The 15,312-nt window shown below is 47.9% G+C and overlaps 1 protein-coding gene across 6 annotated transcripts in view; it reads left to right on the top strand.

Moving 5' to 3' along the window:
- LOC116943757 (uncharacterized) overlaps positions 1 to 12,838 on the top strand; it is a 32,579-nt gene extending 19,741 nt beyond the window's left edge. For all 6 annotated transcript variants that reach the window (XM_032956951.2, XM_076068075.1, XM_032956952.2 and 3 more), the window contains exons 8-10: positions 15 to 117; positions 6,774 to 7,005; positions 7,882 to 12,838. In XM_032956951.2, the coding sequence (XP_032812842.2) occupies positions 15 to 117; positions 6,774 to 7,005; positions 7,882 to 8,560 (1,014 nt within the window). In that variant the 3' untranslated portion in view covers positions 8,561 to 12,838. The remainder of the gene's footprint in view (positions 1 to 14; positions 118 to 6,773; positions 7,006 to 7,881) is intronic.
- The last annotated feature ends 2,474 nt before the right edge of the window (positions 12,839 to 15,312 follow it).

The following is a 15,312-nucleotide window of genomic DNA, read 5'->3' as shown; positions in this document are numbered from 1 at the left end:
CCCCATCCCTGCAGACGGCGCAGTGCAGCTTGCTCCTCGCGCAGCCCAACGGGATCGCCCCCACCCAGACGGCTGGCCAGGGGGCGCCAGCAGTCATCAGCGTGAACCTCTCTGCCGGTTCGTGGACACCTTGACATTTTTGTTTTTACTGCATTCTTCCAACTCTCCCCTCTCATCTCACTCTACTCTCCTCCACGGTGGCGAGATGTCAACTACCTCACCTGGTATCCAGGTCGTGGGTTCGATCCCGACCCCGACACCTGTATATTTGTAACTTGCATGTTCTCCCCATGGTCGCGTGGATTTTTCTCCGGGTCCTCTGGTTTTTCCCTCCACATTTAGAATCAACATGCGTTTAAAGTATTTGGCTGCTATACATTTCCATGTGATAAGCTGGTCGCTTCTGAAAAAGAGCTATTTAGCTCAGTAGGCCGGTCTTACCTGATGAAATAAAACATATATTACTCTTTGGATCTTTCGGTAAAGTCTACGTGACTTTACCGAAAGAACCAAAGAGTAATTCCTGCAGTCAAAAGCTTCAAATCAAAAATATATTCGTTTATATCTCTCATTTCTCCCCTCTCATCTCACTCTACTCCTCTCCGTATAATTTACGCTCCAGCAACTGCCAAAGTTTTGCAGTCGGGATGATTGGGATGTTTGGAAGGAAAACTATTTTGAGAAAACCCATGCAGAACGGAGGGTGAACATACAAACTCCACAGAATCTGAATATTTATATTGGAGGAATCCGATGAGCTCTAAAGCTCTTTTTGACAGATATCCAGTAAGGGGTGGGTAAGAACATCACAACATCAAAAAATACAAAAACACGATTGGAGTCCAAGGTATAGGAAAGGAAAACAAATTGCTTAATAAAATATATAAATAAATCTGAGGCATTAAGTTATTTTTTCAGTTAAGAATCGAACCCAGGGCCTTGTTGCTGTGAGGCACAAACATTACCACTGCCACCATGCCACCCCAATATCAATGATGGGAGTTCAAATCCCGGTTGCGGGTCAACTCGGGGCCCTTCATCCCCTATGTTTTGTACAGCCTTGTGTCAGTCCACTGCTGGACGAAGGCTTCTCCACACAGGGTCATTCGAGGAAGTTCTTTGACCATACTTTACCATGCTTGTCAGTGTGGACGGGTGAAGTTATGGCGCCTCAGGACCAGTTCAGATGTCACTCGCCATTGATGTTATCCGCGGCCGGGAACCCGATTTTAGAGGCTTAAAGCGAAGTGCGCCAACCTGTTGTGCCACCACTCTACCTTGGCTATAAATTATATTGATTTTAAATTAGGGTGAAGTTAGCTGCCTGACAGAAATGTTTGATATTTGTTTGATTTTTTTTACTTTTTGGTTCTTTCGATAAAGTCACGTAGAAATAGAAAATAATAAATTAAATAATAGCATACGACGTTTCGATTGCAACACAAGCAATCATCATCAGGTACAAATGAATGAGAAAACAAACCTAGTAAACTTAGAAATATAATGCAATACAACACAGAGAGTCGGCCAACACAACAGTCAACGCCCTACCTGGTTGATTACGTTCTTCCAAAGATTGCTCAATTTAAGAGAGAGCTAAAAGACAGAACCAGAGACACATAGACAGACACTTAAGCAGAGAGAGAGATAACACAGAGACACACAGAGAGACACACAACATAGACGCACAGAGAAACAACGCCTCTGTGTCGAGGCCTTAAAGACAATCAAGCAGAGAGAGACACAGAGAGAGACAGACACAGAGAGAGACACAGAGACACACAGAGAGAGATAACACAGAGACACACAGAGAGAAACACAACAACAACCGCCAATCGCCACTAAGTGGCGGTGACGTCACCACGACGCTTGTGCCAGGCCATGTGCACCTTGAGGCCACGTGAAGTGTCGAACGCCTGCTGGCAGGAGGTCACGGGGCAGACCCAAGTGCCACGGGTTGACTGACTAAGATGACTGAGATGACTGGCTGATGCACCACCTGTGCCCCCTACTGTGCCAACCTGCTGTGCTTTAGCCACCCGGCGCTCCGCTCGTTGTTGTGAGCGTCGCTCCTCCGCCCTCCGTTGTTGTTGGAGGGCGACTGCCTCCAACTGCCCAGTAGCGTCCTTCACGAGCCTCCTCCACAGAGGCCGATCTTGACACCACTGGTACCATTCATCGGCAAGTCCACTCAGCTCCACGTCCTCCTGTACCACATCACTCCATCTCTTCTCTAGCCCGTGCCGCGCCTGTTTAGCCCCCTCAATCCGGCCGAATAAAAGCTGTTTCAGCATGCGGTGGCTGGGCATGCGGGCTACATGACCCAGCCATCGCTGCCTTGCCCGCCGGAGGAGCTCACCGATGGGACCTTGCCCAGATCTTTCAAGGATGTGTGAGCTCCTCACATAATCCAGTCTGGTTAAACCCAGGATGGATCGTAGGCAGGCCAGCCTAAATGTTTCTAATCGGCGAAGATGTTCCATTAGGGGGGTCCACGTTTCACAAGCGTAGAGAAGGGAGGGAATGACCGTGGCCGAGAAGACCTGAAGCTTAGTGCGGAGCGACAGACCAGGTAGCTTCCACACAGCGTTACGCAACCGATGAAAAGATATTGCCGCTCGACTGATTCGGAGTGAGACCTCTGCTGTTAAACTGGAGCCGGTCATAAGCACACTGTCCAGGTATGGGAAACTCTCCACTCTCTCCACAACTGCCCCATCACCGATTCGGAGTTGTGGGGGTGGAGTGTCCGATGGTACAAAATACCCAGGCAGGTGCTTCGTTTTGGTGGGGCTTATGGTAAGGCCCCACCTCTTAGTGGCACACTCCAGTCTCAGCAGCAGCATCTCCAACTACTCCTCTGAATGAGCAGCTATTACCAAATCATCAGCATACATAACGTGGTTGAGCAATAGGGAGCCATCCCTTGACTGCACCCGAGCATCGATCAGCCTCCCATTATATCTGTACCATATGGAGATTCCCCCGGTACAGCTATTGAAGGATTCACGAACTACGTGGTCAAAATAGATGTTAAGGTGTACAGGGAATGGCTCTGACTCCCGGCCACGTAGTTTTACCCGGGCCCGCTCACCATCATGAAGGTCCTTAATGATCGTGAGCAGAGGGTCAGGTACTCCAAAAGCACGAAGAACAACCCAGAGCCCAGGCCGACTGATGGTATCATAGGCCTTGACCAGATCAATAAAGCAGAGATGTAGGTCTTGCTGGAATTCCCTACACCTCTGCTGTAGCAGACGGACAGAAAATATGGCATCTGTGCAGGACTGCCCTTTCCTGAAACCGCATTGGGGCTCCGCAAGCCTCTCCTCAGCGTGCCTGGCAAGGCGATGTTGAATAATCCTTGCCAGGACCTTTCCCGGCACACTGAGGAGTGAGATGCCCCTGTAGTTGTTACAGTCTGTGCGGTCCCCCTTCTTAAAAAGGGGGACCACCAGGGTATCCTTCCAATCCTGCGGAACCCGTCCAGTGGTCCAGACTGTTGTTATGATGTAATATAGGGCAGTCTGTTCACAAACGCCACCCTCCCTCAGCATTTCGCTTGGGAGATCATCTCTGCCCGCTGCCTTTCCTGGTCTCAGACTCCGGATCGCCTTCAGTACTTCCTCAACAGATGGCACCTCAACCAGCCACTCACAGGGGGTGACTTCTTCCAATATTTGAGGCACCACAGCCTTAGCAGGGTCATCCTCACTTTGTGCCACGGTGTTTTCCTGGCTGAGGGATTTTCCCTACCCCAAGGACCTCACAGAAATGCTCAGCAAATCTGCAAACCTGTTCCTGGGGGTCAGAGATTGGATCACCGTTTTTTCCCCTAATGATGGTAATAGGTGTAGCGCTGCAGGTTACTTTTTTGATGGAGTTAAATAGAGATTTGTGATCAAGGGCAACTGAGGCAGACTCCATCTCCTCAGCAACCCGCGACCACCACCCATCCTTGCAGCGCCTCACGGCTCTCCGAACCTCCGAGCGAAGGCTGCGGTAAGCCTCTGACGTGGGATTCTGTAGCCGATGACAGTGGGCCTGTCGCTTTTTCTCAACCATCCTGAACACCTCTGTCAGCCAGGGTCTCTGGGGAGGTCTGGACCGCGTACCCAAAGCAGCCATTACTGCTGCATGAGTCACAGTCCTAAACCTCGCCCATTTACCCTCGACATCAGGAGGAGTGGGGGAAGATGCCAACCCCAGCCGCAAGTGATGATGAAATTCTCGCTTGCAACTTTCATCAGATAACTGAGACCAGGCCACTTTAGGTTGGAATGGGGTCTTGGGTGTACACCCACCACCGGAGTGGAAGAATGGCAGGTGCATTTTACAGATGACTAGTCGATGGTCAGAGGGCAGATCAGCTCCACGGTAGATCCTGGTGTCAAGCACATGGGCTCGTATCCGCTGGTCCGTCACTATGTAGTCCAGCAGATGTTCTTGCTTGGACCCGGCATGCATCCATGATGTTGTGTGGATGCGCCGATGCCGGAACAGCGTGTTGGTAATTACAAGCCCATGGGCTGCACAAAAATCTAGCAGCCTCCTACCGTTGTCATTGAGCTGATTGGCCCATGCCCTCCAATCACTCGAGACCAGGTGCCAGCATCATGACCAACTTGGGCATTGAAGTCACCCAACATGATGACTCTATCCCCAGGGGCCACTTTAGTCAGCACCTGTGACAGGAGGTCATAGAAGGCATCTGACTCATCGGCTTTGCCTGCATCCCTCCACGGATGTTCATCTTCGGTGGGGGCATAAGTAACCACCACCACCATTCCTCGCCTCCGGTTGATGGGTAGGCGAGCCCAAAGTAGCCTGGGGCTTACAGCTTCCCACACCTCACCGCCACGCTCCCACGCCCCCTTCATTCTTTTGTTCAAAAGAAGAGCCACACCCTGTTGTTTGGCAGTCTGCTGCCCCGAGTAGAGGACTGTCCACCCCTCATGGTGGCAGGAGCCAGAACCGGTCCACCGGACCTCCTGAATGCCACATAGATCCAGGCGGTACCGGTCCAACTCCCGACAGAGGAGTGGCAGCCTCTCCTCCGCAGTGAGCGTTCGAACATTCCACGTGGCCACGCGTAGTGGTTTTTCGTTATTTCTGGAGAAGCCCCGAGGGTAGATATTCAATCTCCTGGCTCCGCCAATTGGGGTTTGGCCAGGAGACGTCATAGACGCCTGGCCCCCCGGGGCCTCCGCATAGACACACAGAGAGAGACACACACATAGACACACACATAGACACACAGAGAGAGACACACACATAGACACACAGAGAGAGACACACACATAGACACACAGAGAGAGACACACACAGAGACACAGAGAGAGAGACACACAACATAGGCACACAGAGAAACAACGCCTCTGTGTCGAGGCTTTAAATAGACAGAGAGGGGGGCAGAGGGGGGGTAGAGAAATTAGCATGTTAATGAGAGACCTGGGGCAACTGCAGGAAGCAAGAGCAGCAAAACGAGGGTAGACGGAGAGAGAGAAAACACACTAAATCAAACAAACTTAGTAAAATTTGGAAACGTAATCCAAATTTTACTAAGTTTGATTGATTTAGTGTGTTTTCTCTCTCACTCTCTGTCTCCCCTCGTTTTGTTGCTCTTATTTCCTGCAGTTACGCAAGTTTGAACCACCTCTACGGCGAGGTTTTAAGTTTGTTTTCTCTCTCTCTGTCTGTGTCTCTGTGTTGTCTCTTTCTGCCCATATGTCTGTCTTTGTGTCTCCGTGTCTGTGGCTTGTCTCTCTCTCAAATTTCACACTTAACTTCTAATTTGGCAATCTTTGGAAGAACGTAATCAACCAGGCCATGCGTTCATTGTGTGTTGACCGACTCTCTGTATTGCATTGCATTACATTTCCAAATTTTACTAAGTTTGTTTGATTTAGTGTGTTTTCTCTCTCTCTGTCTCCGCTCGTTTTGCTGCTCTTGCTTTCTGCAGTTGCGCCAGGTCTCTCATTGACATGCTAATTTCTCTACCCCCCCCCTCTGTCTTTGCCCCCCCTCTCTGTCTATTTAAGGCCGTGACACAGAGGCGTTGTTTCTCTGTGTGCCTATGTGTGTGTGTCTGTCTCTGTGTTATCTCTCTCTGCTTATGTGTCTGTCTATGTGTCTCCGGTTCTGTGTTTGATCTCTCTCTTAACTTTAGCAATCTTTGGAAGAACGTAATCAACCAGGTAGGGTGTTGACTGTTATGTTAGCCGACTATCTGTGTTGTATTGCATTATATTTCTAAGTTTACTAGGTTTGTTTTCTCTTTCACTTGTACCTGATGATGATTGCTTGTGTTGCAATCGAAACGTCATATGCTATTATTTAATTGATTCTTTTCTCTTTCTACGTGACTTTACCGAAAGAACCAAAGAGTAATTCCTGCACTCACGAAAGCGCCAAATCATGTTTTATTTTTTTATTTTATATATGTGGAAACACAGAAAGGCATTGTCCTTCTGTATTCTATTACTTAATATTCTCTGTAGCAATGGACAATGAGTTGGTTCATCATCAGTTTTTCGGGTCAGGCCACGTAACTATCTTGCCAAGACCCTCCGCCACCCGACAATGGCCAAACAACTTTAATTGGTCAGGTGTACAAGCGTTTCAACGTGCCAATTTCCATCGTTTGAGCTCAGACGGTAAATCGGAGGTAAAATTCTGACAGCCAAATGTAAAGAATAAGAAACGGCGTTGTGCTTCCGGCATTAAATGGGGGTGTTTTCTGGGTATCCTGCAAACGCCGATTTCTGCATCAGCGGAAGAGCGCCCGGCCGGTGGCGTCGGCCTCGGCGGCGGCCCCTGCGGTGCCGGCGGCGCCAGCGGCGGCGGCGTTCTGGACCTGAGCGAGGCCGTGGACCTGGAAGAGATCCGCGAGTTCGCCAAGGTGTTCAAGCTGCGCCGCCTGGCGCTGGGCCTCACACAGACGCAGGTGGGGCAAGCGCTGAGCGCCGCCGAGGGGCCCGCCTACAGCCAGTCGGCCATCTGCAGGTACGCGGCGAAAACCAGGAGCGCTCCCCGTCTCTCGTTTCGTTAATTTTTGGCCGTGCAAACGTTTATAGTCGTCGATAAACATGAAAGGGAGGCATAAATGCTTAATTGTTTTTTCATGCTATAATCTCATCGTCATCCATGATCAATCCACTTCCAGATGAAGCCCTTCCCCGAGTAGATAACATCACTCACAGTTATCCAATGGAACGTTCTTCCATATGTGGCATTAGAGTTTTTGGTTTTGCGAATCATGAATGTCGACATGATGAAGCCAGAAGTGCCATTATTGCACGGGATGTGCTTCTCCTCGTGAGGACATCCACTGTCCTCAAATCTCACTCCACCACATCCTTACATCTCACCATCATTCTGCTCCTGCTCTCCATAGCCCTTCTACTCCATGGATGTAAGTTTAGGCATTTATATCATAATGGATGTGTGGCTTGGCTACACGGCAGTTCTCTAATCCATGTGTTCCTCTTTTCCATCTCTCAAAGTAATTCCAAAATTTTTTTAGTTTTTTTCATGAGACTTTTTTGTTAATGACCACGTTTCTGAACAGTACATCACTCTTTGATTTAAAGCTTTTGTGACTGCAGTAATTCATATTCTTAGCTCTTTCGGTAAAGTCACGTTGAAGGGAAACAATGAAATAATTAAATATATATACAACAATAAAAATTCTCACGACGTTTCGACCATAACACAAATGGTCGTCATCAGGTGTGTCGGTTTGCATTATTATTTTATTGTTTCCCTTCAACGTGACTTTACCGAAAGAGCTAAGAATATGAAGTACGTCACTCGTGTTAGATTATAACTTAGCTAAAAACTGTTCTCGGGTGCCTATCCCGCCCGCTGATCCCTCGGCAGGTTTGAGAAGCTGGACCTGACGCCCAAGAGCGCGCAGAAGATGCGCCCAATCCTGGAGCGCTGGATGGGCGAGGCGGAGGCGCGGCACCGCATGGGCACGCATACGCTCACCGACTTCATCGGCAGCGAGCCGTCCAAGCGGCGCAAGCGGCGCACGTCCTTCACGCAGGAGGCGCTCGTCATCCTCAACGCGCACTTCGACGTGGGCATGCACCCGACGAGCGCCGAGATGACGCAGATCGCCGAGCAGCTGGGCTACGACCGCGAGGTCGTGCGCATCTGGTTTTGCAACAAGCGCCAGGCGCTCAAGAACACCATCAAGCAGATCAAGCACCACCAGCACATCCAGCAGAGCTTCGCCGCCAGCGCGCAGGCAGTGGCTGTTAGTTCCGCAGCCCCTGCAGCCTCCGTCGTCACTGCCACCACCACGGCCATGGACACGTCCAACGTAGAGCAGGTGTTAGTGATGGTGCAGGCAGAACATGACGCCGCCGTTGCCGATGCCACCGCCGATGCCACCGCCGATGCTGCCGACACCAAGGCCGGCGCGGGGCATGGTACGAACGAGACAGAAACGTTGGGGGACGCAAGCGCGATGGAGGGGACGGTGGATGGCGGCGGTGCTGGTGAGGAAGTCTCTGCCGAAGCTCTGATGAGGGCGCTGGGCAAGGTGGTGTGAGAGGGCGAGGAGAGCTGACGCGGTGTGGCAGCAGCGTGGATTCCATGTTCTGGTGCTCGCCGCTCCACCACTGGCGAGTTCAACTCGTGTTACCGGGCGGTGCCGCGTTTTGTCTGTTTTTAAACAGGAACTAGTGGGAGGTGGTGTGTGCCATTTTCCACACCACTGTTGTCTGCTTTTTTAGAAAGTACTTAAATTCCAGGAAACATTGCCTTGAAACGTGCCCATTACAGTGAAAGAAGAGGTGGAAAGAGGGGTGGAAGGGGAAATAAAGTATACAGTTACTTTCTGGCAACACAGAACTTGTGGAGGAATGACAATTCTGCCAAATAAAGGGGCAGGAGATAGCTACAGAAAGCGATCGCACCTCTGTAAACTCGTCTGCGATTCTGGACTTCACTGCTTATCACTACTGCCGATACAATCGTATAACATCAGTGCCTGGTTGTTGTGGTTATGCTAGAAATGTTACTCTGAAATTGCCCCCATTGCTTGCCGAGCAGTCTGTTAAGGCACCCACAGTGGTTTTGTTTTGAGTATAATGGTGTAGCCGTTTCAGCATTAAGCCCCCTAAGAGCACTGTCTCAAAACTCGTCTCTGCAGATTCTAACTTTTTAAAACGAGCTACTTAAAAAACATGTTAGTAGGCTGTTCCTCGGAGGCGTTCTCAGCCCACCTTGCAATGACTTGCAGCTATAACATTTAATCAGCTTGCTCATTCGCGTCATTAACACTAAACCACCGTAAGTGTTTGCAGGTTTTATTCGTCGCGTGTTCATTCTACTATACAGCGATCGGCCACACAGGGTCATTAGCTTCGTAGAAGCGACATTGAATCCCTATAGGAGACGCGTGACTTCAACCCAATTTTGTGTGCATTGTTGGTAACCTGAACTCAGTTTCAGTTTTCAGTTTCATTTATTTGGTATAGCCCTGTGAGCCATTCGACTCTTGAATTGGGTGCAACCGCAACAAACAAAAAACAAAAACATGTACAAGAAAACATCTTAAAGTGACTTTGTGACTGTGCAAACAGAAAATCCAGGAAAAAACAGCAAAATATTCCTGAAATACCATCGTACACCAACGCTGTGTGCAAAAATCCCAGTGGGATGCAAGTCAAACAACAACCACAAGACAAAGGTATAGGAATAGGTTTTACCCTTTTAACTGGCACAAAAACTGACACCTTTATTCAAGGCATCATGTTTGCAATAACCACAACCCAAGCAGTCAAAAGGCAAACAAAAAAGACAACTCTGATAATAAGCACTGTCCTTGAATTTGATTGGTCCACACCCGAGACAGCTTTTCTTAGAGACAACTTAGATTAAGGCCATCAGTCTAACTCCGTACTACAACAAACAAACATGGCTCAAACCAAAACACGTTTTAGAAATCACCAAAATAAAGCCATAAAAGAAATGTAACAGTGATCATAGGAACTGTGACCGAATTTGCACAATAAACGACATAAACAACATGTACCACCAAACCCTGCAGGCATACCCGGCTGCATGAGTCACTCCACAACAGCAGGATAGTTTTACTACCCCAATGCATGCTACCACACCTGCACCTTGTTCCAAGAGTGCTGGCTGTCAACAGGTGCTGTTTGCCGGGCTATGACCGCTGCGTGTATCTGACCATCAAAGCAGGGCGGTGTCAAAACGGCTGTGAACGGCTGTCAAGACCGCGTTTTTGCAATTCGGCATTGAAAGCCCCACATTCCCAGCCCTCGAGCCCTCTACTGCCCCGCTGAGTGTAGCTCAGAGCACTGTCTGTTATGTATATAGCAGCACGTGTTTCAGAGAGATAAACTTACGTTTCAACCATCATACTGACTTAAGAAAGATAAGGGAGCTTTTGCAGGTCATATCACTCGACAGAATGTTGACCGGTGGCCGAGGCTAAACGGGAGAGTGACACCTAAAAAGGGAGGGATCCGAAACGCTGGCCGTGAGAAAGTCGACTGTTGTGAAAATGGAGCAATGAAACCATCTCGTCTCATGAGACCATGAGAGAGGGCCGTGGTTTTGGGAAGGCCTCGATCCGACAGTGGATAGATCAGGATTGATGATGGCAAAAAAAACAAGTAAAACCGCACTTTTGTTTGGGTGGCTGTTTGGTAACGTGGAGGTAAGTTGCCAAGGGTTCAAGTGAAGGGCCCACAATTAACCACCAGTAGCTGACGATGATACCGTCTGCTCTTTAAATAGCTCGACCATTATCAATGTCCACTAAGGTTATTCACAATTTCAGAGGTGGCCAGGTGGCCCATGCGTCAGACTACTGAGCATGGTAAAAATTCAAGCTCTTGAGGGAATCAAAAATATCGGGGGGGGGGGTTTCTGCCGTGCGCTGAACATTTCCACTATATACCCACGTGTGTGGATGATAAAGGTTCTAGAGATCTCAGAAGCAGTTCTGCGGTTTTCAACAGGCCGTTCACTTACATGGGACGACGGGACGGATCTGCGAATTCCAAATGGAAACCTTGCCTCGTGCTGCCGTGATGTCCACAACACAGTCGCAATAAAATTGTGAAAATTATTAATAGGGAACAACATATTTTTGTTAAGTTGGAAAAAAATGGAGAGGGTTTACTTATTTTCGTGTTTTTTTTATTTTTTACAAGTATACAGGAGGCTTACCCCTCGTCCCGAATGGGACGGGTATGCACACCCGTGATACATGTGGTACATCCAAAACGTTCTTGTATTTAACCACGTGATATTCCATTGAGGTTATTACAATTTTATATGGGTCATATCACTAACCAAGCATTACCATGGTTTGTTTTAATTGTATGTACAACACACTAACACTGCCCGGGCAATTGCACGGGATACAAGGCCAGAGTGGAGGTGGGGGGGGAAAGCTGTTGGGATGCAAGCGACGTCATCACGCAGATGTGCGTGAACCGCGCACCGCCAGCCAGCAAAACTTGTTTCCAGTACAATTCTGGATCTTAAATTAACAGCGATGTGTCATTCAATTTCTGGATGAGGGCCTTTGCAACACGGTGCGTGTCAATGGGGGTTGTTTGGCCATAACTTCACCACACTGGTCATCAGTCCTGTTTCTAATGTCACTCGAGCCACTGCTTTTCGCAGGGGCCGGGAACTTGACTCGGCAAAGCCAGATGCGGAGCCCAGGGCGCTAACCACTGCAACCACTACTCAGCCCACCGCATCCGAATATGTAATTCGAAAAACATCGGTTTTTACACCCGCGGTTCAATGCGTACATTGCGAGCGTTAGTGATATTCTTTGATATATCATAATTTACCAGCAATTACTGAGCAGATGTGGCAATAATAAAATAGAACCACGTGCATTCAGGCTTGGTATAAGAGTGAACTACGTCTTATTGATGAGGCACATTTTAAAGGAGCAGTATGGTTTAAATGGGGGGTGGGTTATGTTTGCAGTAACAAGGCTACAGTGATGTCTACTGCTGTACAAATACAAATTATGCTTTTAAATATAAAACAAGGTTCTCAAATGGGCGTTGACCGGTGCCCAACGTTGTCGATCCTACACTAGTGTAGAAGTTCCACATTCACGTGACGTGAGATAAGTCTCGGTAAAGGCGTAGCTCTGCAATTGCTTGCTCACCCCGCTGTTGGCGGAAGAACCTAAACGAGAGCTCTAGAGCCCTCTCGAACAAGACGGCCTTTCTAGGGTTAACAAGACTAACCCTATTCATATTCTTAGCTCTTTCGGTAAAGTCAAAATTTAAGACTAACCCTCATAATTGTGATTACATTGTTACGTTCTCGTGGCAAAGACTCGGTCCACCCGAAGTTGCCAATGTTTGCCTTACATCCAAATAACCGGAATTCCATGATCGTGTGGCAAGGCTCAGCCCATCCTTAGCTACCATTGGTTGACCTCCCACCAAGTGGTGAAAATTCCACGTTACTCTGGCTAAGTTCAGTTGATCCTAAACCACGAACAAATCGCTCGCCTGGTGGGGTGCTATTTTAACTACCGTGACGGGGATGGTGGTGATGATGGGAGACTGATGGACTCCAGCCAGGATTTGAACCGATATCCGGCGTGTATACAGTGCGTGTACTGTGCCTGCGGGTGACGTCATTTCCCACTGTACAGTGCTCGGGGTCGACCACGTGGCTGCCTGTCATGCTCGTTTTTATTTAACTTTAAATTAACGGCGCGATTTAACTTTACATGAGATTTAGTGTATGTTATTATTTTATTTCTTACGCGTTTACAATTATAGGAGTAATAAAAAATGATTTGTATGCAACAGCTGTGCGTTCCTTGCAATAGCTATTAAATGACTGCGTGTACACGTCGATCCACTCCTGCACGAGGGCTTCTCCACGCCACCCTGCATCATGCGGGGTTATTTTACCATACTTCACTAGTTCACTACCTCTGGCCACACAGTTGCGGGTTCGTGAATGCGGGGCCGGATAAGCAAGCACTTGGGGCTTTGTTGCACTGCCCCCTGCTGCCCAGAGACCCATGTGACGCACACTCGAACGCATGGCGGGGTGGTGGGTGGGAAAGTTGAGCGTGTCAGGGTCAGATTTGCAAGTTTGTTATTTTGCAAACTCGGCGCTGCAATGGGACTGCGACCCATTATGCAATGTGCCAGTAACGTTGTACAATGTAGCTGCTAATACAAGTCAGTTTGTGTTGTAATATTTTAGTTTTATTGACGAGTTACTCAATGTCTACAAATAGGTACACTTCGTATGCAGATTTGAAAACTTTATTAAAAAAAAAAGTTGAATTGTTATCGGTTCAGTCTCCAGCTCTTAATAACTCGTACCTCTGGTCTCTCTATGTATGTTGTGTGAAGGGCCATTGCCCGAAGCGTCGCCTATAACACAATGTTCCTTTTCAATCCAGTGTTATTGACGAACATCTTGGATATCCGAATGAAAAAGAGACCAGATGGCTCAATGAGCCATTCTGTCTCCAGGAAAGTAGCCCATACTGACGCCTAACTAAAACCTGATTCCCACCACCATCCATCCCAGAAGAATTCCTCATCAAAACGCTACACCATAGAGCTCAATGTATCTCCGACCATGAACACCTAACCAGTGAACTCAAACACGTACACCAAGCTCTCAAGGGGAATGGATATTCTGACTACACAATCCGCAAAGCCATCACCCAAACCGTGAGGAAGGAGCCATCTGAGGATCCAATCAAAACCATCACCTTGCCATACATAGCAGGGGTAACCAAAAATATTTCCAAAATCATGAACAAACAAGATCCAGGTCTGATTTAACACAGGACATAAAATTCGTGATCTGATCCCATCTGTGAAGGACAAGATTCCTGACATGCAATATCCCAGCGTCTACAAACTAAGCTGTATCTGCGGCAGCAGTTACATTGGGGAAACTAAGCGACATGTCTCGGACCGTGTTCGTGAGCATAAGGTAGATTTGAAACACGGTAGGACCAATACTTCCGCCGTGGCTGATCATTATTTAATGTGGCTGGCTCACACGAAATTAATTTCTCTAAGACGATGGTACTTTGCAAGCCTACTGGCTATCAACATAGATCTTCATGAAGCCATCCATATATACAGACACAATTTCAACCCAGAGGATGGTTATAAACTCAGCAATCATTGGAAAGATGTCATCAACCACTTTGGGTCATGACTTAATTTGGCTTTTCTTGTCAACCTCCACCGTCAACAGTGTGGGTGTGTGGAGCGAGGTGCAATGATTGCCTGGCGGCCCTTTGATTGGTGTAGACCCACTGCGTTGGCGTTGCTGCCTCCTACATTAACATTAGCTGCCCCGCCCATACTGCTGACACTTGGGCTACATTAACATAAGCTGCCCCGCCCATGCCGCTGACACACTTGGGCTACATTAACATTAGCTGCCCCGCCCATGCTGCTGACACACTTGGGCCACATTAACATTAGCTGCCCCGCCCATGCTGCTGACACAGTTGGGCTACGCCCATCTCTAAACCTTTATAAACAGTTTGCCTTTAGAGGCTAACCCCCCTTTTCCTGATGACGACCGCTTGTGTTGTGATCGAAACGTCGTGATTTTATTTTTTATTTTCATTACTGAAAGAATCAGAATAAGTCTACATTATAGACTGCCAGTACGCTCACTCAGGTGAATAACCAGGCTACAGCTTACATTATAGACTGCGAGTACGCTCACTCAGCTTAATAACCATTGCTATAGTCTACATCATAGCCTGCCAATACGCCCACCAGCTTAAAAAAACAGGCTACAGTCTACATTATAGACTGCCAGTACGCTCACCTAGGTTAAGAACCAGACTACAGTCTACATTATAGACTGTCAGTACACTCACCAAACTTAATAACCAGGCTACAGTCCACATTATAGACTGCCAGTACACTCACCAAACTTAATAACCGGGCTACAGTCTACATTATAGACTGTCAGTACACTCACTCAGCTTAATAACCAGGCTACAGTCTACATTATAGACTGCCAGTACACTCACCAAACTTAATAACCAAGCTACAGTCTACATTATAGACTGCCAGTACACTCACTCCGATTAAGAACCAGGCTACAATCTACATTAGTGGTTTTTATTTTGTATTCACTTTATTTTTATTTTTATATTAACGTGACTTTATCTAAAGAACCAAATAATATGAACATTTTGGTGTTAATCGAATACAATGTAAACTACTAAGCCACACCCACTTATATAAACATACCCGCGAGGCCACGCCCGCTCATTAGCATAAC

This window comes from Petromyzon marinus, chromosome 19, assembly GCF_048934315.1.
Source record: "Petromyzon marinus isolate PM22_M1 ecotype Great Lakes invasive population chromosome 19, UKy_Petmar_22M1.pri1.0, whole genome shotgun sequence".
Lineage (NCBI taxonomy): Eukaryota > Metazoa > Chordata > Hyperoartia > Petromyzontiformes > Petromyzontidae > Petromyzon > Petromyzon marinus.
This window is presented reverse-complemented; position numbering and strand designations above follow the sequence as displayed.